Source organism: Cervus canadensis, chromosome 10, assembly GCF_019320065.1.
Source record: "Cervus canadensis isolate Bull #8, Minnesota chromosome 10, ASM1932006v1, whole genome shotgun sequence".
NCBI classification, from domain to species: domain Eukaryota; kingdom Metazoa; phylum Chordata; class Mammalia; order Artiodactyla; family Cervidae; genus Cervus; species Cervus canadensis.
Window position 1 is genome coordinate 39892317 of NC_057395.1, and position 25865 is coordinate 39918181.

The 25865-nt window shown below is 46.2% G+C and overlaps 1 protein-coding gene across 1 annotated transcript; it reads left to right on the plus strand.

Annotated features, from left to right (window-relative positions):
• Positions 1 to 26: 26 nt before the first annotated feature.
• MGME1 (mitochondrial genome maintenance exonuclease 1) lies at positions 27 to 10472 on the plus strand. The gene is made up of 5 exons (XM_043478838.1): positions 27 to 191; positions 2024 to 2602; positions 5918 to 6137; positions 8844 to 8976; positions 9324 to 10472. The coding sequence occupies exons 2-5, from the start codon at positions 2092 to 2094 to the stop codon at positions 9483 to 9485; spliced, it is 1026 nt and encodes a 341-aa protein (XP_043334773.1). The 5' UTR covers positions 27 to 191; positions 2024 to 2091; the 3' UTR covers positions 9486 to 10472.
• Positions 10473 to 25865: the final 15393 nt, after the last annotated feature.

Below are 25865 nucleotides of genomic sequence, written 5' to 3' on the forward strand. Positions count from 1 at the left end.
CCACTGAGCGCCGGAAAATGGACGGATCTGGGGGCGTCCAGGGATGGGGCGGGGCATGAGCGCCGCAATGCTTGCTAGAGCCGCCGTGCCTGGGCGGGGCCTAGCCTGAGGGCAAAGCGCGGGACGGACGAAAGAACCGGCCCGCGGGGTCGTTCGCGCGCTGAAGCTAGCGGAGGGCACCGGTTTCTGAGGTACCTACCTGCCGGCTGTTCCCTACCATGATTCTCGAGCGAGGGGCCGCCGCCGGCCTGTTCCTGTGGGGCTCCGCCGAAGCGCGTACAGGGCGGCGGGGCGCTACTGACCGCCCCTGGCGGTTCAGACCGGTCGGGAGCGCGAGTGCCCAGTCTTGAGTGGATCCTAGCGGCTCCCGCTGTAGCGGGTGTGAGGGGTTAGATAAGAGCTCTCCCTCCATGCTACTTTCAGAGTCTGGTTTTCAATGTTATGGTTACCTGGGGAGAAGGGGGGAGGAATAAATGGGAGATTTGGGAGTGACATATTGTTGCTCTTGTTCAGTCGTGCACGACTCTTTGCGACCCGTGGACTGCAGCCCAGCCGGTGGACTGCAGCACGCCAGGCTCCTCTGGCCTCCACCGTCTTCTGGCGTTTGATCAAATCCATGCCCATCAAGTTCGTGACGTGAGCTTCCCTGGTGGCTCAGACGGTGATGCTATCTCACCGGCTTATCTTCTGTTACCCCCTGCTTCCTTTGCCCTCAGTCTTTCCCAGTATCAGGGTCTTATTGGAAAGACCGCTGTTCACATCAGGTGGCCAAACTATTGGAACTTCAGCAGCAGCTCTTCCAGTGACTATTCAAGGTTGATTTCCTTTAGGATTGACTGGGTTTGATCTCTTGGCTGTCCAAGGGACTCTCAAGAGTCTTCTCAGCACCACAATTTGAAAAGGTTGTGACACATACCCCACTACTTCTGAAAAAGGAAATGGCAACCCACTCCAGTATTCTTGCCTAGAGAGTCCATGGATGGGGTCGCAAAGAGTCGGACACCACAGCACATAGGCAAACAAGGACCTGCTGTAAAGCACAGAAGACTACTCGATACTCTGCAATGGCCCATATGGGATAAGAATCTTAAAGATAAGGGATATATGTTTATGTATAACTGACTCACTTTGCTCTACACCTGAAACTGATATAACATTGTAAATCAGCTATACTCCAATAAAAATTTTTTTTTAGAAATCTGATGTTTAGGGATTAGTGGTTAAACTGCTAAGTGTGACCACCAGGCTCCTGTAGCCTCCTGTCCTGTGTTTCTTTGTATCACACAGAGCTCCCTTCACAGGCGGCAGTTGGCACCATAGTGAATGTTAGGGACACCTTGTGCTATGCTGTCTACTATTTCACATTTAACAAATGCTGGTTCTTCAGAAGTAGTTTTGTACAAATAGTACCAATTCCAAGCTCAGCTGCAGGACAAGACAAGAGATTGACTGATAAGCTTTTGGGACAAGGAATAGCAACTTGATTTGGAAAGCCAGCAGACCCAGAGGATGGTGGACTAGTGCCCCAAAGAGCCATTTTTCCAGAGTTAGAATTGAGACTTCTTTTATCCTAAAAGAAGAGGGAGTGTTGCTGGTTGTTGCAAACTTCTTGGTGCAGGAATCCTTTGTTCTTGTAGCTGCCCAGGGAGGTCTGGTCACAATGCTCCTAAAAACCTCAAACAAGACAATTATTTTCTGTTCTGTAACTTTTTATGCTTGGAAAAGAGTACCTTAAAAGATCAGAATTCTGAGAATGGGCCCTCCTGTATATTCCAGGCTGTAGGCATAACATTCTCCTACAAAAGGTGCAAAGCCCGCATTAAGCCCTGGCAGGGAACTAAGGTTAGAATTAAAGGAATAGAAAAGTCAGGTTTGTTCTGTTAAACATGTTGGGGAAAAAAAAAATGTTGAAAAAGCTTATTGAATACAATTTTAAAGAGCAATAGCATACTGTTGCAGCTTTCACTTTGATGCTTCAAACGTTTAACACATCTAATATCTAATACCACTTTCTCTTTGATAGGAAAGCAAAAATTAAAAAGGCCTTCAACGTTACAAGTATACCAGAGGGAAGTGAAAAAAAGTCTAAAGATGAAGGTATTTCAGACCATCTGCAGGCAGCTTCAAAATTCAAAGAGGCTTTTTGTAGAAACAGCCCCCCGTGTTGTTTTCTCCACTTCCTCTTATTTGTGTGGCCGGAAGAAAAGAGTGAACCCTTATGAACAAGTGGACCAGGAAAAATACTCTGATTTGGTCAGGTCTGTCTTGTCGTTCAAAGGCCATGCTCGGACTCCACAGTCTCTGTTCGAGGAAGACGCTTTACTCTATGGACCGGTGAGTAAGAGTAAGGCCCCAAAGCAAGAAGAAGAAGCAGTTCCACAAAATTGGTTTCCTCTGTTCAATCCAGAGAAAAGCATAAAACCAGACCCAGCAAGGGATCCTTCAGTTCCTCTGAAAATCCCTTTTCAAAGGAATGCAATACCAAGCGTGACCCGAGTCCTGCAGCAGACCATGACGTCAGAACAGACTTTCTACCTGGAGAAGTGGAGGCAGCGCATGATTCTGGAACTGGGAGAGGATGGCTTTGCCGAATATACTTCAAGTAATCTTCTCAATCCTGATTCTTACGGTTATTATGTTTCCCAGAGTAGAAGGCACCACTATAGCTAGTGAGGAGCTGCTTTCAGATGATAGTATTAACAGCGTTTTTTATAACTCACTTTATTATCACGACAACCCTATGAAGCACAGATACCATTATCCCCATTTTACAGATAAAATTAAAGCAGAGAGATCAAATACTCTGACTAAAAGATGTACAAAATTCATTGTTTTATAAGCTATAGACTTAAGTATTAGAATTTCCTGGTTCTTTTTTTAATGGAATAGTCGATAATCACATAATGGAGTTCTAGTTGTTGATAGGCATTCTGTTCAGTATCTAGTAAATGCCCGCTTGTTCTGCTTACTCATAAATTTAAAGACTGGCAATAAGTCAGAACATGTGATCTGTATTTAGATCTTAGTAAACTGAGGTAGATGTTCAGAGCCTACAACTCCTGTCCTAACTCACTAACTTGGACAACCAAGGAAAATAGCTTTCATAAAATAGATTCCACCCAAAAGCAGGATGAAAGAAGAGACCGTTAGTACAGGTGAATTCGCTGCTCCCCAGCAGGATCACAGTTGTTAAAGCTAAGTTTACACTGAGCATCCTTTTTAGCCCACACTTCCCAGAGAGCAGGACATGCACCCGTAGTGGTCCAGAAGCACTTTAATATAGGAGTAATACTTATTTTGAGGCATCTTAGAACAAAGATATGTGTATGCGTAACACATTAAACCTGTGGTCACATGTGGTTTAAAGGAAAAATGTTAAGTATTTAGGTGGCATTTGGATATGGTGAAAATTATCAAGCCCCATATAAATTCCTCAGCTGCCTCAGCCAAGGACCACATGCCAGGGCTGACTGCCCTCTTAATATAGTTAAGTAGTAACCACCACCAAATTTCTCAGCTTGTTAAACGAGCAACATTTTTAAAAAATATTTTAGTGGCATTTTAAGTTTTTTATCTGAAACAGTAGAATTTAAAATGGATATTGTTTCCTATGGAAAGTTTGGTTTGGTTTTGTTTTATTCTCTTTAAACCAGAACTATCACAGCTTGTGGGAATCTAAGAAACCTGCTGGGATGTTGCGTACCTAGGTCTGTAGCTCTTGGCACAAAGGAAGGAAGTACTTTGCTGGCTCCTTCATAAAGGAGAGGAGTTATTTGGTTTGAGCCAGCCCACTATCCCAGGCGGAGAGAAAACTGGTTGACTCCATGAAATCAACTTTATAGATCTAGATTACTATGATATGATTTCTCCGTCAATTTAGGATCAACCTTAAACAGGCAAAATTAATTTTTTTTTTTAATAATGGGGCAGTCATGTACAGATTCATGTCATGGCCCAAAAAAAAGAAGAAAGAAAAAGAGCAGGAAGGTACATCCCTGGCAGTCCAGTGGCTCCACTGCAGCAGCGCTAGTTCCATCCCTGGTCAGGGAACTAAGATGCCACATGCTGCACAGTGTGACCAAAAAAACCCCCAAAACATAGGGTCAGTTTCCCAAGCACCAATTTACCTTTTGAAGATTGTGGAGGATAAGAAAGTCTGACTTTGATTTATACTTGTGTTGATCCTAGTGGGAAAGCTGGGGTTTATATTTTCCTTTTTTTTCTTCTTTTTGCTACATTGAATTTTTTTTAATTCTAAAATATCCATGCTTGTCAGTTAGAATATAGGAGATTCATGATTTTTTTGTTGTTAATATAAGACTTGAAAACACTGCACTTTTATTCCTTTAATTTATTCAAGGAACACTGTAACTTAATTGCTATCTGCAATAACTCTTAAATCTTTTAGAATTTATTTTCACAAGTTGAATCATGTTTAATGTTCTTAGCTTTACAATCCTAAGGGATCCTGTAACCCAGATCCTCATGTTTGTTGCCTTGCACCTTACATGTGAAGAGCTCGCCAGGGAGTAAAGACTGCAGTGGAGAATGGGTTGTCTCTTAGCTTGGCTCTTGATAAAGCCGTTTTTTTCCTTCCTGTTTTTAACGTGTTTGTGTTCTGCTTCATTAAAGCTAATCTGTAGATGAAAACTACACTTCTTTTCCCTGGGTTTTAATTCCATAAGTCTTAAACATTTGTAGGCCTTTTATGTACTGATAAGTCCAATTAAGGCAGGTAAATTCGGAGTGGAATAACTTAGGTCCTCAGCTGACTTTCACTTCACTTTCTAGGTCGTGTCCCCAAAGCAATTCCATTTTTTGCCAGTAATAAAACTGACCTTTCAAAATCTTTGTAAAAACTACTTGGCAAAGGTAATATGGTTTGCCATTGCCTCATTAGCTGAGATGACTTTCCCCATTTTCTGTGGGCGTGTCTCCAAGCACATATATTTGCTCCTCTGTTTCTGTGTGTCGCTCTACCTGATGGCCCCTGAGTTTCCTTCTTGCTCTACTGGGTGACGGGCTGAAATGAGCATGGACTCTGGGGCCAGGCCCATGCCGCTTTTTGCTTTGGGCAATTTAATAGCACTGCCTAGGCCTCATTAAAATGGGGGAGAAGATCCTTATCTTGCCAGGTTGCTGTGTTTCAAAGTTAACAGTTTGAAAGTGCCAAACTTAGCGCTTAGTATAGCAACACCCTCTGTCTTTCCTTCCTTAATCAAGAGTCAAGTGAATATATAGTGTATCTTGAACTTGTTGAATATGTTTGTGTTCTCTTTTCTTAACTTAAAAGTGTATGAGGAAAAAAAAAATGAGGACAGAGCCACTATCTCAGGCTGCCTTCATCCTAAAAGCAAGCGCAGGTGCAGAATGTCATGTTTTCCTCCCCTCCCCCAAGCCCCATAACGTTAATTCCTGCATGCCTTGATTTTCATGCCTTTCCTGTCACTAAGCCTATTGGTAAAGGACGCCTCCACCAGTGTTCATAAGTCAGATTTGGTTGTAAAAAGAACTATAAACAAGTGCAGTTCTCTAAATGTCTAACAACTATCATAGCTGGTTAACTTACTGGTTACCTACATTAAATGAATTCTAAAATTCACAGTGCTATGTGAATTCACTAGTTATGATCCTGCAGCCCCCAAATCTTCAATTCTAGCTTTGGCCTAATTCTACTAGAAATGCTTCATTTTAATCCATTGTATTATCTAAACTCTTCTAGTCCCTTTTGTTCTCAAAGTGCATTCTTAGGTTTCACAGGAGGCTGAAATATGGTGTCTTAGAGGTTATCACTTAAAGGAAATTCATGTGATTTTTAATTTCACTGTTCAGAGTCTTATAGAGTATTTGTTCTTTAGTACTAGCTTTGTTTGGGGTATTTTTTGTTGTTATCCCTTTCCTCTGATTTTCTTTTCAGACATGTTTTTACAAGGGAAGCAGTTTCATGGAGCCTTGGAAAGCATACTTTCACCCCAGGGGAACTTAAAAGAGAGAGATGAGAGTCTCCTTGAATCTGGCTATGTCCAAAGTGTGCAGCATGTTTTGAAAGACATCAGTGGAGTGCGGGCCCTGGAAAGTGCAGTTAAACATGAGACCTTACAGTATGTGGGTCTGCTGGACTGTGTGGCTGATTATCAGTAAGTATATTTGGTTTTTCACATCAAATGTGGATGGGACAAATTAATTGTGGATGGGACGCATGGTTCCCATCCAGCACTAGTTTTTCCTCTCAACTCCTGCTTCAAGGTAGAGCTTGTGCAAAGTCACATCAGGTGAGAGCCACGTCATCCTTGTCAATCTATGTGCCCAAGTCAGGGTGTTTGGCAGAAGAAAGGTGTAACTGTCCAGTATGGCTAGGATGGCCTGTTTTCCAGCATGTCCCCCCGCTCCCCACCCTCAGGCAAGGTACCAGCCATAAGATCCAATTTGATTCCTGCATTGTTTTTCCTATTTTGTTAAAAATGACACCTTGGTCTATTGGCCCTGAAAATCAACTTTCTTCAAGGCTTCCATGCAGTGTTTGACATGCAGAGAAATGCTGAGCTCACTAAAACTTCCTGTGATCTTTAAGTTGCTGCTGTTACTGTTTTCCCCACTTACTCCAGATTTCAAGGGTAGATATAACCTGTAGATATCCGTATTCCCCAAAAAAGCATGCGAGCAATAAAGAGGGTGGGGGCAAAATCTGTCAGTATAACCCATGGAACTCTAGTTAAACGATACTGGGCTCTGGAGACACGCTGCCTGAGTTTGGTTTCTGGGTTTTTCTTCTTAACTATGGGCTACTTACTTAGCTTCTCTGTACCTCCATTTGTTCATCTGTAAAATAGGGCAAATAATAGTACCTACCTCACAGGTTTGTTACAGAGGTTAAATGAGACATTCCTGGTACAGTGCTTAAAATGCATACTATCTGCTCAGAAAGTGCTAGCCTTGTTGTTTTGACCCTCTTCTCTTTTTAACTGCTGTTTAGTGTGAATGAAGTGTATCCACTTCCATGTTGGGCGCTCTCAGGTTATTTCTAGAGTTTCGCAGTCACAAACCAGCAGTGACCAGGTCTCCTCGTGTCCTGTCCTGACAGTTTCTTTCGGCAGGTGCACAGGGTCATCGGTTTGTTTTGGTGAGTGACCTGTGAGATACGAATAAATCCAGTCAATCTGAAGTAGGCCTGGGCATGAATGGTTCTTAAATTCTCCAGGCACTTGTCACTTGCACCCAGGATATCAAACCATTGCTGTATGGTACAGACCTGAAAGGGAAATTGTGGGGTCACAGGGAATGGGTATTTTAAGACTGTGTCTCGTCATTTCAGTCTGCGTTTCAAAATAAATTAGGTTAAGCACCTTTTCATTTGTTAAAGAGCTATTTGTGGACTGTCTTATTGCAATTTTAATTTGGGTTTATACTATTAAGATTTTTTTTTCCATAGTATTAAGTTCTATAAGTTATAGTACATTTATGGAAACAGTGGTACGTGGCAGAACTTGATACTGTAGGATATTTTTATTTTATCAAGGGAGAGAACTGGGAATGGTAGCCCTCTGGGGATGCTGAGGCCTCTCTTCATTTGCAGAGATTGTCAAGCTTTATGGGATGGAAAACAGTTACAAAGATGATATACTACCTCTACATCTGCACCATCCAGTAGGGTAGCAGTGGGCCCTACAGGCCACTAAGCACTTGACTGGGACTGGTCCAAACTGACGTGTGCTGTAAATACACAAACTAGATAACAGTGAGTTTGCACAAAAAAGAATGTAAAATATCTCATTAACAACTTTTTAATGTTAATTATATACTGAAATGATCATATTTTGGATATATTGGGTTAAATAAAATGTTAAAATTTCACCAGTTTCTTTTTGGATGTAGCTACTGGAAAAAATTTTTTTTTTTCCTTAATTATTTTCCTATTTATTTATTTATTTTGGAAAATTTTAAATGGTGTGTATAGCTCACATTTTCTTTCTTTTAGACAGTGTTCCTCTAGCCTGGTTTTATAAATACCTTACATAGGTTCTAACTTCAGGGTTATGTTAACAGGAAGATCTCCCTCTGAACAGCTGGTTTTGAACCTGAAGTCAAGACAGAGCAGTAAGAGCGCTTGAGAGTCACTGGTTCTCAACTCATCCGCCCTGCAGTCCTTTTGACATGTGCGGTTGGCACGTGTAAAACCCCACCAGGATGGGGGAGAGGGAGGAATGTACTGGTTATTTTACTAAAAAAAAATGTGGCAGGACTTTTTTCTTTTCCCGAGATCCCTAATAGAAAGTAATATATCCCTGCCCTGTGTGTAAACTTTTAGGACAGGAAGCAGGTCTTCTCATTTGTTTTTCTACATATTGCTGCTACCTTTTAAGTATTGATGGACTTGAACTCCAGCTTTGGTTTCTGAGGCGCCCTGATGCTTGGTCCCTTACAATGGGGACTTTGCTGCTGGTCTATTGTGGTTCATTCTGATAGACGTCTGAAGCAAAATCAATTAACATACTAGCAGATGTAGTTTCAATTCCCTTGTCAACTGTTAAACTGTGGAGGTCCAAAGAGAAGCCTAGAAAGTTGAGAGGCTTGCTCTGGGGAGACTGTTTCCCAGCCCTGGCACCTGGCCCCTCACTGTAGCCCTGTGGTGAACCCCTTCACACCTCGTCACTGACCTGAATGAGGGGCTCAACACCTCTTCAGTTCCAAGTAAAGTTCTGGAGGGCTGTCTTGCTTGGAACTGGGGGGAATGGAAGCCATAGTCATCAGGTGACAAGCAGCAAACTATAGTAAGAAGAGGGTTAGCCTAACAGAGTCTCAGTTTGAGCTGTCACCTTCAAGGGCTTCCTTTGGTTTCTCTCTAGGGGCAAGCTTTGTGTGATTGATTGGAAGACATCAGAGAAGCCAAAGCCTTTCATCCGAAACACGTTTGACAACCCACTGCAAGTCGTGGCGTATGTTGGTGCCGTGAACCACGACGCCAACTACAGCTTTCAGGTCAGGACGCAGAGCCTGGCTTACTTCAGGCTTTGCCCATGCCAGGTCATAGCTCCTTCAAGTTCTATCCTGTGTGTATCCTACCGCTTCCTCTGTTCTGTCCTTCTACACTTCACAGAGCACTTTCCCCACTTCCTGGGCTTTTTGTTGTTAATAATTCTTTAATGATCACAGTGGGTTCTTTATGTTCTTCTTTCTGTTCTTGTGTATCATCAGCCCGTCTTAGAAACTGAGGTGGGAGCTCTCACTGCTAATTGTTTTGCTCTGGGCTTGCCCTGGAGTGAGAAGGGAGCGAGCCTCAGTCCTGGTGCCGCTGCAAACTCTGGAATCGCCCTGCTCTTTCCTAGGTTCAGTGCGGCTTGATCGTGGTGGCCTACAAAGACGGGTCCCCCGCCCACCCACATTTCATGGACGCCGAGCTCTGCTCCCAGTACTGGGCAAAGTGGCTTCTTCGACTGGAAGAATATACAAAGAAGGAAAAGAGCCAGAATATCCAGAAACTAGATTAGGGGCAGGAAGCCGCATTGGAACAGGAAGCGCTTGTTCACAGTCAGGAAGACGTGTCGCTATTTGCTATGACCTGAGATGAGGTGTCACAGGGTCTGAGAGCTGCATCAACACAGGCACAACCAGTAACTTGTTGGAATTATTGCAACCAAAAAGGTGAAGCCAGAAAAGTTAAATTCAAAGAATCTGACTCGCGCCCATGAAAGACCAGCTCTGCTACCTTTGGCTGGCATTTCCCTGGATGAGGGGCAGGCAGCACTGGACTGCCACAGTGTTGCTGACTCTCGGACCTTCTGTGTCCAGGGCAGTACGCTCAGTCTTTGCCCTGAGACATTCAGGGCAGTGAGGCTTGGTGTGCCAAGTGCTTCCCTGGGGCACACCGCGGGAGTGGGCCACGTACCCCCAGGGTGTGTGTGCAGTGAGAATGCCAGTGGAGATTCCTAAATCATGCCTTAGCTTTTGGGGTTCCCTGTATTTCATTTGAGGGAGAAAGCATCCATTTACCATTTTGAAAGAATAAACATGTGATCTCTTAGCCTCCAATAAACATTGCTCTCCGGAAAGACTGTGCACACTCCCTGTATCGCTGCATTGCCCCTTGGCCTTCCGCCAGATAATCCTTGGAAGCGGCTGGGCCCCCTCTGAGAATTGTACTTCTGGGTATTTTGGTAGCTATCTTCTGGTTTGAGTCAAGGAATCGTGTACATGGAGAAAATTGTTTATGGAATTTTCCAGCTACGGGGAACAATAATGACATCTTTGGGTTTTTTTTTTTTTTCTGTGTTTGATCAGTGATAAAATTGATTAGTAGTCACTGGGTTTGGGAAACCTAAATAAAACGCCCACTACCCGCCTGGGGGATGGCTCCCTGTTTCATGGTGTAGGTTAGCACTTAAGTTACAGTTGCTATCTTTAAAATAGTAGGTGCTACAGTCACTTTTTTCTTTCATTAGCCATTAATTATAAGAAATAAAAGATGAAGTAAAGGCTTTTGGTTTTGCTTTTTATTTAAATGTGTGCATTTACAGGGTGATTTCACAAACCTGGAATTGTTTAGATTTTGTTTGTAAATTCAGTATCTTACCCACCTTAATCTTGACCCAGTAGCTTTGGGGTGTGTTACACATATATGCACACAAGGTCACCTCACAGGGAAAGTGAGCTTTGAGTGGGGTGAAGGATTGAGGGAGACCTTGTGATGACTCCACACACCTCGCATGCTTTTCAAGCAGCCTAGTGAGTAAGTGAGTGAGTGAGTGAAAGTCGCTCAGTCATGTCCAACTCTATGACCCCATGGACTATAGAGTCCATGGAATTCTCCAGGCCAGAATACTGGAATGGGTAGCCTTTCCCTTCTCCAGGGGATCTTCCCAACCCAGGGATCAAACCCAGGTCTCCCACATTGCAGACAGATTCTTTACCAGCTGAGCCACAAGGGAACCCTTTCAAGCATCCTATATTCCTGTAATTTCCAAAGTCAGGGATCAGGTGAAAATATTCGGAGTGTCCCAGCTGGTGTGGCCCCAGCCCCACCAAGCACCACCCTGGAGTTCAGAAGCCCAGACCCAGCAAGTTCTCTCTGGTGCAGATAGTCACACCCTGGACCTGTCAGTCTGCACCCAGAGCTAGTTCAGTTCAATCGCTCAGCCATGTCTGACTCTTTGAGACAAGTAGCACACCAGGCCTCCCTGTCCATCACCAACTCCCAGAGCCTACTCAAACTCATGTCCATTGGGTCGGTGATGCCATCCAACCATCTCATCCTCTGTCGTCCCCTTGTCCTCCCGCTTTCAATCTTTCCCAGCATCAGGGTCTTTTTCACTGAATCAGCTCTTCACCTCAGGTGGCCAAAGTATTGAAGTTTCAGTTTCAGCATCAGTCCTTCCAATGAGTATTCAGGACTGATTTCCTTTAGGATAGACTAGTATGATCTTGCTGTCTAAGGGACTCTCAAGAGTCTTCTGCAACACCACAGTTCAAAAGCATCAATTCTTCGGCACTCAGCTTTCTTTATGGTCCAACTCTTATATCCATACATGATTACTGGAAAAACCATAGATTTGACTATATGGAACTTTTTTGGTAAGGTAATGTCTCTGCTTTTTAATACACTGACTAGGTTGGTCATAGCTTTTCTCCCAAGGAGAAGCATCTTTTAATTTCATGGCTGCAGCCACTGTCTGCAGTGATTTTGGAGCCCCCAAAAATAAAGTATGTCACTGTTTCCATTGTTTCCCCATCTATCTGCCATGAAGTGATGGGACCAGATGCCATGATCTTAGTTTTTTGAATGTTGACTTTTAAGCCAGCTTTTTCACTCGCCTCTTTCACTTTCATCAGGAGGCTCTTTAGTTCCTCTTTGCTTTCTGCCGTAAGAGGGGTGTTATCTGCATATCTGAGGTTACTGATATTCCCCCTGCAATCTTGATTCCAGCTTGTGCTTCATCCAGTCCAGCATTTCACATGATGTACTCTGCATACAAGTTAAATAAGCAGGGTGACAACATACAGCCTTGACGTAGTCCTTTCTCAATTTGGAACCAGTCCGTTGTTCCGTGTCCAGTTCTACCTGTTGCTTCTTGACCTGCATACAGATTTCTCAGGAGGCAGGTAAGGTGGTCTGGTAATCCCATCTCTTGAAGAATTTTCCACAGTTTGTTGAGATCCATACAGTCAAAGGCTTTAGCATAGTCAATGAAGCAGATGTTTTTCTGGAACTCTCTTGCTTTTTCTATGATCCAGCAGATGTTGGCAATTTGCTCCCAAGCTAAGGTGGCACCAGTTGTTCCATGAAGGACCCTCAGTCCACCCAGGAAGCCCTGCTTGGAGCAAGGACAATTACAGCCTCCCTGCGGCCCCCACCCCTCAGCTTTCCCAGTGATGGACGTTGAGCCCTGGGGGTCTGCGGGGCTCAAGCGAAAAGCAGTTGTTTCACTGCCGAGCTCAGAAGAGCACATCTAAAGGAGCCACAGCTTTTCAAGAGTTGCCGTGGCTGTTACCAGTGTTTGGATTCCTCCTGCTCCTGTATGTGACTTGGCGTATTAACCTCCAGTGAAGTGAAGCAGGATTTGCAACAAGGAGAGAGTCTAATTGAGGATAATTCAAACATTTTGAAAAGGAGGTTCAGATGGCTCTACTGAGACTTCCTCACAAAAGTGCAGAACAGCCAAACTGCCCTGAGCTTTGAGAGCATCCGGTAGATGCAAAGCTGTCTACTCAAAAACTATTCCCCTTTTCCCTCTGCAATCCTACACCTTTTTTTTTTTTTTTTGGCAGTGTGGCTTGTGGAATCTTAGTTCCCTGACCAGGGATTGAACCCGAGCCCCAGCACTGAAAGTGCAGAGTCCTTACCACTGGACCACCAGGAAACTCCCTGTGCGTTATTATTATTAATGCATTTAGCAGCTAGCAAAAGCTCCATGGTGGCACTGAAAGCCAATTTTCAGTTTTTTCCCCCTCAGACTTGGCTTCTCGCTCAGAGCCATTAGCCCCCATTAATCTGGGACCATTAACCTCTATAAACCTCTTCCAGTTCTAGGAAAGCTTGTCAACAAAATCCAACATACGATTTTTGTAAGCATTCACCCTAGTGAATACAGGAAGCGGGTTTGTCCTAAGTCATTGTGTTTCCAGGTAACCCATTTGCATGGAGAATCCCATAGATAGAGGAGCCTGGAGGACTACAGTCCATGGGGTCACAAAGAGTCGGACACAACTGTGCACATAAACTCATTACTTACTTAATTTGCCTACAGGCTTTCGAAGGAGTTGGAGGGGGTAATTTGTTTTAATCACCAATCTTTCCACCTGAGCAATTAAACATTTGATTATAACCTACCCTACCATCCTCCTACACAAAAACTAAAGCAAGGAAGGTTGGAACTTTTATGTTTAAAGAAACACCTTAGTCGTTTGGAGTTGGTGCCTAAGGAGAAACACTGTCTTAAACCAAACCAATTAATTACTAAGTAAAAGACAAGTGACTCTCCTGGGCTCCCACCACCTCCTTCCTTTCCTTCCAGGTTAACAAGATGTCCTGGCTGGCATCTAACCCGCTGAACTTGAAAGCTATTTACACTAAAGAGGCTTCCTAGGGAGACCGCCTTACCTGAGCAAAGACTTCCCTGGTGCCTTGACGATCACAGCTGTCAGATTTAAGAAATGCATTTGCGAAGATCAATCATAAAACGCTATTCGAAGTTAGAGTGGGGTTTGAGATTTTTCCTTTTTGCTCAAGAGATTTAGGGAGGAAGATGGGGAGACAGAAAAAATAATAGGCATTACACATAAAAGCCCTTCTCCCTAATCCTGTTTCCCTCTCCCTTGAGATGTGTGTGTGCCTGCTAAGTCACTTTAGTCGTGTCCAACTTTTTGCAACCCTATGGACTGTAGCCCGCCAGGCTCCTCTGTCCAGGGGACTCTCCAGGCAAGAATATTGGAGTGGGTAGCCATTCCCTTCTCCAGGGGATCTTCCTGACCCAGGGATAGATCTTGGGTCTCAGGCATTGCAGGTAGATTCTTTAACCATCTGAACTACCAGGAGAGCCTCCCTTGAAATAAACACCATCATAAATTTGGTGCGTTCTCTTTCTAGCATGTCCTTTTACAGTCTTAAAACTTACACATGTGCTGGTCTCCATGAATAACAGGCAGTTCTGCTTTCTGTGTTGGTTTCTACCTCTGTGTCTCAACACAAGTCTCAAGACCATCCAGGTTGATGCCCCTAAATCCAGCGCAGGACCCCCTGCCTCTCTGCATGTCCCCTCCCGCTTCACAGTCTCACCTGTGGACTGTTAGACTGTTCTCTCTTGCCGACATCACTGCAGTGAGCACCCCACGTGTGCCTGTTCACAGGACACGCAGGGCACGTGCAGTGCAGCAGAAGCAGGTGTGGGTCTTGGCCCTCCACTTACCAGTTCCGTGACCTTGGGCAGGTTACCTGATCTCTTTGTGGCTGGCTTCCTCATTTGTAAATTGATGGGAAATGAGAGCATTTCTTTGAGCTGTGCAGATTAAATGTGGCTGCATGCCTGGCACACGGCAGGAACCAGTACCTGTTGGCCATCCTCATCTCCATCGAGATGAGGCCTGCCATGTCCGCCAGGTCCCCATCGTGCCCGGCGTAAGCGTCACTGCCCAGTCCCCCCACCACTGTGATGTCAGCTCCTGCTCCCACCATGCTAAGTCTTGTCAGTCATGTCCAACTCGTGGCGACCCCATGAACTGTAGCCCGCCAGGCTCCTCTGTCCATGGGATTCTCCAGGCAAGAATACTGGAGTGGGTTGCCATTTCCTACTCCAGGGATCTTCCCGACCCAGGGATCGAACCCTTGGCTTTTATGTCTCCTGCATTGGCAGGCGGGTTCTTTACGACTAGCGCCACCTGGGAAGCCCTTCCTGCTCCCACCAGTGCTGCTGAAATGTCCTGCTTTCCTGCATCTTTACTATTAAGAGCGTGTAACATGCCAACAGGATGGGGTGAAAATTTTTACTTTATAGCTTCAAAAGCATTATTGCATGAATTGTTGTTTGTGTCGCTAAGTTGTGTCGACTGCAACCCCAATAAATGGAGCCCGCCAGGCTCCTCTAAAATCTGTGTTAAAACGGGACTGCCACCTAGTGGTGGGAGAAGATGGCCTGCAGTTAGGGCAAGAAGCCCAAGTACAGGTGGACCCATGCGTCCCTCATTGGGCATTTCAGTCATTCACACACATCTGAACTGAAGCAAACCATGTGAGAGCTCTTCTCTTCTCTTCTTCCCATTTGAGGCAACTTGTGATTCCTCACTTTTTCTGGTATGACAGTGTGGAGACTTGACTGCCCAGTGCTGGGCAGCCTCTTCCAGCCAATGACTCTGGGTCCCTGGCTCACAAGAGCAGTGGGGTAGATTAGGAACAAAGCTGTTTACAGAACGGAGGCTTCTGAGGCTCCAGCCAGGGAGGCTTTCCCTGAGCAAACGTTGTCCCATGGGGGGAGGTTCAGGAGCAGGCAGTCATCAGGGCTGTGCCGAAAAACTGCCTCCCAGGGCTGAGCTGAGCCCCAGTCAATTTCCTTCCAAACCAGGGCCTTGGACAGTCTGCTGTGAAGACTTCTAAGATCACAGCTGAGAAAGATGAGTGCATGAAAATGTTGTTGTTGTTCAGTCACTAAGTCATGTCCAACTCTTTGCGACCCCATGGCCTGCAGCAAACCAGGCTTCTCTGTCCATCACCGACTCCCTGAGTTTCCTCAAACTCATGTCCATTGAGTCGATGATGCCATCCAACCATCTCATCCTCTCTTACCCTCTTCTCCTCTTGCCCTCAATTTTTCCCAGCATCAGGATCTTTTCCAATGAGTAAGTTCTTTGCATCAGGTGGCCAAAGTATTGGAGCTTCAGCTTCAGCATCAGTCTTTCCAGTGAATATTCAGGGTTGATTTCCTTTAGGATTGACTGGTTGGATCTCCTTGCAGTCCAAGGGACTCTCAAGAGTCTTCACCAACACCACAGTTCAGAAGCATCCATTTTTAGGTGCTCAGCCTTCATGTTCCAACTTTCACATCCATACATGACTACTGGAAAAACCATAGCTTTGACTAGACGGACCTTTGTCGTCAAAGTGATGTCTCTGCTTTTTAAAACACTGTCTAGGTTTGACATAGCTATTCTTCCAAGGAGCAAGTGTCTTTTAATTTCGTGGCTGCAGTCACCATCTGCAGTGATTTTGGAGCCCAAGAAAATGAAATCTGACACTTTCCAACACGAAAATATTAATCCATACTATCAAAGTTAGAGATACATATTAAAAGATCTCTAAAAAAATGTTCCATGAACAATAGAGTGTTAGAAAGCAATGACTGGGACTTCTCTGGTGGCAGAGTGGATAAGAATCCACATACCAATGCAGGGGACCTGAGTTCAATCCCTGGTCCCTGAAGATTCCACGTGCCACAGAGCAGCTATGCCTGTGCGCCACAACTGTTGAGCCTGTGCTCTGAAACCTGGGAGCTGCAACAACTGAAGCCCATGTGCCCTAGAGCCCATGATCAGCAACACACAAAACCATTGCAACCAGAGAAAGACCACACAGAGCAACGAGGACCCCGCACAGCCAAAAATAAATAAATAAAATTATTTTTTAAAAAAGAAAATATTAACATAACACTGTAAAGAAACTGTACTCCAATAAAATTTTTAATTAAATGATTTTTTTAAAAAAAGCAATGATGCTGAGATGTCATATAACATGTCTGTAAGTCAGGACTGTCACTAAATGAATGGGATAGGAAACGATAGAAAAAGAAAACAAAGTCTAAACAACAAGCAAAGGTCAACTGTGATTAGAAACATACATTCGGGCCAGTCCTGTCTATAGCATGGGCTCCCGCGTCTCTGAGCTGATGTTTGCACCGAAGCCTTTGCTGAAAACAACTTCCCTTCATCCCTTTGTTTGACCGAGCCTTGGCTCTTTAAGTGCTTGGACCTGAGCCCCAGCCTGCCCTGACCAGCACAGAACAGAGACAGGGAGCCTCAGCATCGGGTGTCAGGCGAGTCACTCCCCTCCCCTGTGTCTCTCTCCTCATCAGGTAACTTGGGGACAGTTCTGACCCCCATGCTATCGGGAAAATTAATTCAAGGAAACGTGTGATGATGCTGGAGATGGAAGGGGTACTGGACAAGCATCCGTTCCATCCTCCTTGGAGCTGGCACCGGTCAGCACGTGACGGTCCCACCCTCCTCTGGCCTCCTCTGGGGCCACTGTTGTCACCACCTGTTTGCATGCTTAGTCGTGTCCCACTGTTTCTCTCACTTCCCCTTCCAGATGTTTGTGTCACCTCCCCATTCGCAGGACACATCAACAGCGCCGGACAGATGCGGGGTCTTCAGTACATCCGTGTATGTGCTCATCAAACTGCCCCACGTGTGAATGCTTATTTATCCATCACCACAATCAGCAGTTACACACAAGGTGGGGAATTTTTTAAAAATCCAAGACTTGGTGACCACCACAGAACATGACCCAAGGGCCAGGTGGGCACAAGTTGTGAACCTGGGTGCATCCTGAATGCAAGGTCAAGAAAGTGAAAGAGGCTGATAAAAGTCACGCGGAACAATTTTAAGAGAGATGAGTGGAAGGACAAACAATAAAAGTGAACTAGCCTGCCCGAGAAGAGCAGGAAAAGACCTGGGGGGTCAGGGTGGCCCCAGAGACATTCTGGTTAGTTCTGGTCAGCTCTTTGCTGAGAGGCTGTGGCTTCACTCCTGAGCTTGGCAATTTGAAAGGTATTTTATAGATCTAGGCTAGAAGAGACAGGCCTGTAGAGTGGGCTTTGTGAGGCAGGATAGAGGACAGGGTGACAAGAAAAGCACAGGGTGTGAGTTAGAGGTTTATTCACCCTTTCACCCAACAAATGTTTACTGAGTGTCTGTTTTGTGACAACTTGGGCAAGACGCCGAGGACGCAAGACAGACATGGAGTTTACAGTCTAGAGCTACAGAAATAAACTCCACCTCTTTTCTTGTTGCTGTTTTATTTATTATTATTTTTAAACTTTTTAATTTTTAAACTTTGTATTTTGTATTGGCAAATAGCCGATTAATTAATAACATCGTGATAGTTTCAGGTGAACCGCAAGGGACACAGCCATACATACGCATGTATTCAATTCCTCTCCAAACTCCCCCTCCATCCAGACTGCCACATAACATTGAACAGAGTTCCCAGTGCTGTACAGTAGGTCGTTTTTGGTATCCATTCTAAATATACCAGTGTTAAACTCCACCTCTTGAAAAGAAAGGCCAAAAAGTTACCTTGCAAAGGTGCGTGAGTCCAGGGAAGGGAAGAAATGGGGCTATTTTTACAATCCACCATGCTAATGGCATGACCCAAACAAGTTACACAAAGCCTTTGAGCCTCAGTTTGTAAATGGGCAAGATAATAACTACTCCGTAGGATTTTTATAGAGATTAGAAATAACAAATGTAAAGTCCCTTGCACATAACCGAAACTCAATAGTTGCTGTGTTATTGTTGTGAGTAATGAAGACGTTTCATCTCTATTGGGCACGAGTGTTTCCTAAACTTCTGTCAATCCTGTACCACCACCAGGACGTTCACCATACCCAAGGACCACTTAGACAATTATTTACACAATGTTTTTCTTTCAACACTCTCGCTCTTCTTATTTGAAGAAATTTATTTCAAAAGCAAACTATCTCACCACCACTCTGAAAAAGAGCTATGACCTGCTGTAAACAGAAGGCAATGTAAAATAAAGACAACAGAAACAAAACAGTGCTGTTAGTTCTAACTCAGTTCCCTTGCTTTCTGAAGGTCAAATCTGAGGCCCACTTTCTCTTGGTTAAAGAAGCACCAAAATCTACAGCCTACAGAGGTTTTCTTCTTAGTATAATTGGAGAGATAACAGGCCTTTTTCATAGTGCGCTCAGGTTATTTGGAGCAGCACACAGAATGGTCTCGAGTCGTTAGGAAAACACCGAGTCCAGACCAGAGACCAGAGGGAGAGAATGGCCTGTCTGGCCCCCTCCCACCCTCGTGACGACCACGAGCCTCTGAGGGGCTCTAAGATGGGGGACACACGTGGGACAAGGTCTCAGGTGTGCCTCCTGAACCTATCACTTCCTAGCCACGTAACCATGGGCCCATCCATTGGTATGTAGGAAACCTTGGTTTCCTCAACGGCAGAATGCAGCTGGTAACTTCTCACGTGCCTCATGGAGTGGCCATAACACCCAATTGTGAACAAACCTGTATGTCACTTTGCTTCTTTTTTTTTTTTCCATTTATTTTTATTAGTTGGAGGCTAATTACTTTACAATATACTTTGCTTCTTAATCTGTAAACTACTGTATAAACATAGCAGGTCGTGTGGATAGTCCCTGAGGTCAGGCATGAAGAAGTGGGGGCAAAGGGGTGAAGTTAGAGGAAGGGAGAGCCTGCCTGCTAGCCGCTGGTATAGATAGATGACCAAGCGTGGACACACTGGTGATGAAATCAGTGCCCTTACAGGAAGCAGCCAGAGAGCTGGCTTGCTCTCCTCCCGCCTCTCAGGGACACAATGAGAATGTCGTGGCCATCTTCAACTGGAAAAGGACCTTCACTAGAACATGCTGACCCCTGATCTTGGACTTGTGGCCTCCAGAACTGGAAGAAATACATTTCTGTTGTTTCTAAGCCACCCCATTTATGGCACTTTGTTATAGCAGCCTGAGCTAAGGCTTCTTAGTAAGAAGCTGAGAACTTCAGCCTGCAGGTTTCATGGTGTTGCAGGTGGACCAAAGCTCCATGGGGCTAAATGCCCCTGGGGCCACCCTCCACCAACAGATCACACGCGGTGGATGAAGAGCCAGCTTCCCAGCCCTTGGGGTGTCCTGAATCCCCAGCTCCTGAGTAACCTGCTCCTGGTTAACTCTGGGCTGTCTTCTCTTTCCCTTTAACTTCCCTGGGACCACATCACAGCCCTGTCTGCCGCCTGGACAGTCGTGAGCTGGTCAACTGGATGAACGGACAAGACGCTTGGCAGCAAAGGACAGGGGTGCAGCCTGCCCACCACCCCACACAGTCTGCTGCTCCCAGCGCATCCAGACCACACGGGGCACGTGCGCAGCCTACAGCTCGTGCACAGGAAAAGCGCTTCTCAGCTGTCCCCACCAGCCTGCTATTTGTCATCCCATCCATCTGCTGTCCCCACGAAACACTCCCCCACGTCAGCTAAAATGGTGCACTGGGCTTGGAACCAGTTGAGAAAACGTCAGGCGGATGGAACCGAGGAGAAACCCGAAATAGCAACCCTGTGGACTGTCGTGGCGGCCGCAGGGCTCAAGCCTCGGCACAGAAGGCCGGACTCCGGGGCCCAGGAGGCCTCTCCAGGGGGACTGTTCCATGGTGTGGGGTGCAGGGAAGGCCCTGGGAGGTGTGAACAGCTGGGCCATCTCCCTCCACTCATCTACCTGGTGCCTGGTGCCTCCGCCCTTCTTCCAACTTCCTTTCCCTCCTGCTTCTTGTCTCCTCTCTGGGAACAGAGGCAATCCCCCAGACATAAAACTGGATATGTTTAAAGCTGCTATTAAATATGTTTATCTATTAGTTTTCCAATCAATCTTCCATGTGGCAGGAGTACAATAAGAATGTGTGGATTCTTGGAATGTCCTTGGTGGTCCAGTGGTTAGGACTCCATGCTTCCACTGCAGTGGGCTGCAGGCGGACCAAACTAAGATCTCTGTGTTCTTGCGAGCTGGAGATTGGATTTTTTTTCCTCAGAGGAAAGGGGTCATTCTCACCTAGGCTGTTTTGATCTCAGAAGAGTGGGTCCTTACACATTCATCCATTCAACAAGTATGTACTGAGAGCCTACCATGAGCCAGGCAGTGTCCTCATCCCCAGGGATAACACAGTGAGCAGAACAAACAAAGTGCCCACCTCGCGGAGATTGCAGGGCAGTGAAAGAGACAGATAGTAAACAAATGTATGTATAAATGTCAGGAAGTTTTAAGTGATGTGAAGAAAAACAGCCTAGAGGAAAGGAAACAGAGATAGAGGCTACATCTTGAGTGGTAATCAGGCAGTGTTCCAGTGCTCCAGTTCCACGGGGCCACATGACAAACCTCCTCAAATCTGAGTAATGGCAACAACAATCACTTCATTATCGTTCAAGATTCTGTGGACTGACTGAGTTCAGCTGGGTGGCTCTTCTGCTCCCTGTAGAGTTTTCCTGGGGCTGCTGTTGTATGAGGCTTCGCTGGGTGGGAACATTCAGGGTGATTCATTCACACACATGTATCTCAGCTGGATGGTGAGAAGCCCAGGCCCTGCTGGGATGTCAAAAAGGCTGAGCCCCCTCTGCCTGCAGTCTCAGGGCTGTTCCCTCTTCGCTTGGCCTGTCCTTTCCTGCAGGCCTTTCCAGCAGGGTGGTCAGACTTCTTATGTGGCAGCTCAAGGCTCCCCAAATTCAAAAGCAGAAGGTGCCAGGACTTCCCTGATGGTTCAGGGGTTAGGAATCGCCTGCCAGTGCAGGGGGACACAGGTTCAATCTCTGGTCTGAGAAGTTCCCACATGCCATGGAGCAACTAAGCTTGTGTGCCACAATTACTGAAGCCAGCTCCCTAGAGTCCATGCTCCACCACAAGAGAAGCCACTGCAATGAAAAGCCTTCACACTGCCACTAGAGAGGAGACCCCACTCACCACAACTAGAGAAAGCCCTCACAGCAATGAAGACCCAGCACAGCCAAAAAATAACAAAATAAATTTTAAAAATAAATAAACTTTTATTTAAAAAAAAAAAAAAAAGGCAGAAGCTGCCAGGCCACATTAAGGCTTAGGTCCAGAGTTGGCACAGCATCACCTCTGACACATCATGTCGATTAAAGTAAGTCACAGGCCCAACTCAGATTCCACGTAGGAGGCAGGCTGATGGGACAGAGCACTGAGGGGCATGGTTCGCTGGGCACTGGTCACCCAGAGGCCTTGATGATGGTGTGACATTTGGGCAGAGACCAGAATAAAGTGAAGAGGTGAGCATGCAGCTATCCAGGGCGTGCAAAGACCCTGAGGCAGGGATGTGCTTGGGTTGTGAGAGGAAAGCAGAGTCCACTGTGGCTGGAGCTAAGCTCTGGGCCGTGTCTGCAGGCCAGGGTAGGGGGTAGGGGAGTTGTGACCTGCCAGGACCCACAACAGTCCTCTGGTCTCAGTGCTGCTGGATCCTGGGCTTTTGGGTCCAGACTCCCTATCGCTCTCACCGAGGCCCCAGGACCACCCTGTTTCACCTGCAGCCTCCCCTCCATAGCTCTGCATGTACCACCTCTGCTGGATGATGTCTCCACAGCTCTGAGCACCACCTACACACTCCCAAGTTTTACTCATTTATCTTACCTCTGTCCTGTGTGCATGTGCACTCAGTCATGTCCGACTCTTTGCGACCCAATGGACTGTAGCCCACCAGGCTCCTCTGTCCATTGGGATTCTCCAAGCGAGAATACTGGAGTGGGCTGCCATGCTCTCCTCCAGGGGATCTTTCTGACCTTCTGTAAATTAAAATGTACTGTGAACAGACGGGCAGGGATTTGGGTCGGCTATGTGTGCAGGCCCATGAATAATACTTGTTGTGTGAGCAAATTAATCAGTCACTCCCTGCAGCGCCCCTACCCCTGTCCTGATCTAACAATGTTTGGGACATATGGGGCGGGACTGCCTAGTAAATAATGAACAACTAAATTAACTTGGCAACAGAATAGCTCTTATATTAATAGTTCACTCTGTTTATCTCAGTCACCTTCCAGTAAGCAATTATCCAGGGAGAAAGAAGAAGTAAAGAAGATAGCCTTGGAAACAGCCTCAATGAAGACTGCAGGTCACAGGACAGCCTCCACTTCACCTGTGACCCCAGTGTGCCCCACAAGCCAGTCCTCAGACCAACCATCACAGCCTAGAGAGTCCTGGGTTAAAGGCAGAGGGGCGGTGAGAGGACATGAAGAAAGTGAGGCCAGCGCAGGTGTGGCCTCCTGAGCTGCAGGGCATGGAGACAAGCAGCCTGTGGGCCATGGTGTCTCGGGAAGCCTTGCCCACAAACGGTGTGGACCGGGTCACTCATAACAGATCAGACTGTGTTCACCATCTTCTGTTTAAGATGAGGAAGTACACACATCTGGGAAAGATTTTCATTTGAAGGGACAAACAGGTGCTCACCTGCTTGTGACAGAAAATACCTGTGAAGCTGTGCCCACCCCACCGCGTCCCTCCTTTCCGATAGCAGCTCCTTCGTATTCCCTGTCGCTGGGCCCTCCTTCACTCCCTACCACCATGCTGGCCTGCCAACATGCCCATGAACCTATAACACTTCTCCTCCCTGGAACGCTGGCATCTAGCCTCATGTCTTCATGCTCTCTCTGCTCTAGCAGGGCTCAGGCTCCCGTATCCAACTCCAATCTCGAGCCAGAGCTCTCACCTTCCCAGACTCCTGGACATCTCATCAACTTGAAAAGATCCAAACCGGAACTCCTGACTCCAGACCTCCCCGGAGCCAACTCCTCATGCTTGGTCATCCCCAGATCAGTAAACGGCATTTTGACTCTTGCACAAAAGCTCTGGAATCATTCTTGACTCCAGGGTGATGATCGTGTCATTCATATTTAAAATGGAACTGCCCCAGACAAAGAAAGATGTATGGTCTGACAATAACCCACATCCATTTCATCAACAAACCCAGTTAGCTCAACTCTGAAAAACATAACCCGGCATCTGGACATTCTCGCCACCTCCTCCACCATCAGCCTGGTTCAAACATTCCTCGTGTCTTGCCTTTATTTCTGCAGTGGCCTCCGAGCTGGTCTCCCCACCTCCACCCAAGCCTCCCGCCTCCAAATCTGTTCCCACAGCAGCCACAACCAGCCCGCTCCAACCTCGGTGAGATCACTTTTCTCTTCGGCTCAGAACTCTCAATGGTCTCCCAATTCATTCAAAAGAAAAGCTGCCGTCTTTGCAACGGTCTGCAGCGGCCTTCTGCTGCCCCACCTCACTGACCTGTCTATACTCGCCCAGCTCTCCTCAGCCCCTGCTCTCAGACATGCTGAACTGAGCACATGCTTGTCCCAGCCTCGGCCTTGGCTCTCCTCTCTGCCCTCGCTTTCTCTAGGCCACATGTCCCCACCCACCTCCCCAACACAAAACACCAAAACTCCCACCTTTTCTGTCTTCCCTCATGCCTCACTCTTCCCTTGTCCCACCGTCCTTGCTGTAGATGGCAGATTTCGTTGCCCAAAAAGGGCCACAGAGACATGAATGGTTCTCATTAGCTCATCTAGAACCATCTTCCCACCAAAGGGGAAGACTCATTTCCCTCCTCTCAATGTGGGCTGGCCTTAGGGACTTGCCTCTGACAGAAAATGTGGCAGAAGTGACCCAGCAGGACTCTGGAGGCAGCCTCCTCACAGGAGACAGCAGCCTGATGCTCAACATTTCCTAGGAACCCACCACGTCAGAGGAAACCCGCAGAGATGATGAGACCCCGGTGGGAAGGGGAATCCAGGCCCCAGGTGACAGCCAGCATCAGGTACCAGATGCTCAAGAGAACCAGCCTTCAGATGAGCCTGAGGCCCAGACTCCCCACAGCGGAGGGCGGCCATCCCCACCACCCCGTTCTGTGCTGTCTCCATTCCTACCCCCCACCCAGCCAAGTTTGGTACAACGTTTATGGTCGTAGTAATTGGAACACCAAGTCTGATCTTCTCTATACTATGTAACATAGGAGACTTCCCTGGTGGTCCAGTGATTAGGACTTGGTACTTTCACTGCCATAGGCCTGGGTCCAATCCCTGGTCCAGGAACTAAGATCCCACAAGCCACATAGCGCAGCCCCCTAAAAAGTATATGTTTATTGCTTATTTCTCATCTGTCTTCCCCCAAGAGAGACAGTACTCCTGGAGGGCAAGGACTTGGGCCCATTCCTTCCAGCCTCGGTATTTAGTACCACACACACAGTGGGCACTCAGTCAATATTCGTTGAACACACGAATCTCTGCTAATTAAAGAAAACTGCTCCTCACTATAATTCGCAATACCTTCTGCCGAGGCATAAGACCTTTTCCTGAAGACAGCGTTCTCTGGTGTGTTTTGGACCAGCTCCCTGTTAAAAAATATCTCTTGTCAGCCATCTGGAAAATGATAAAGTTGGATCCATACCTCCCACTATACGCCAGGAAATAGTCCAAACGGATCAAAGATTTATACGCGATAAAATGAAACCATTAAAGTCCTAGAAAAAAGCATGACAGAATTCCGATACAACCTTAGAGTAGGAAGGCTTTTCTAACTACGACTCACACTCCAACAGCCATAAAAGAAAAAGATGGATCAATTCAAACTACAGAAACATCACACAACCTGCTTGGCCAAGAAAAGCCAGCATGAGCAAAATTGAAGGATGAAAGATGATCTGGGAGAAAACCAGCAAAAAACAAACAAATTTCTACTGGTTGGACAGAAAAAAAGGCCAACATCTCAACAGAAAAATGGGCATTCAGTTCATGGGGAAAGGAACTACAAACAGGCCTGAATCAAATGAAAAGCATGCAACCTCTTTCTCTCACACAGAATAAGAAAAATGGGAAACAAAACATGTGAGAATTGCACCATAAAGAAGGCTGAGCACTGAAGAATTGATATTTTCGAATTGTGGTGCTGGAGAAGACTCTTGAGAGTCCCTTAGATAGCAAGATCAAACCAGTCAATCCTAAAGGAAATCAGCCCTGAATATTTACTAGAAGGACTGATGCTGAAGCTCTGATACTTCGTCTACCTGATGGGAAGAACCAACTCATTGGAAAAGATCCTGATAGTGGGAAACATTGAAGTCAAAAGGAAAAGGGGGCAGCAAAGGATGAGATGGTT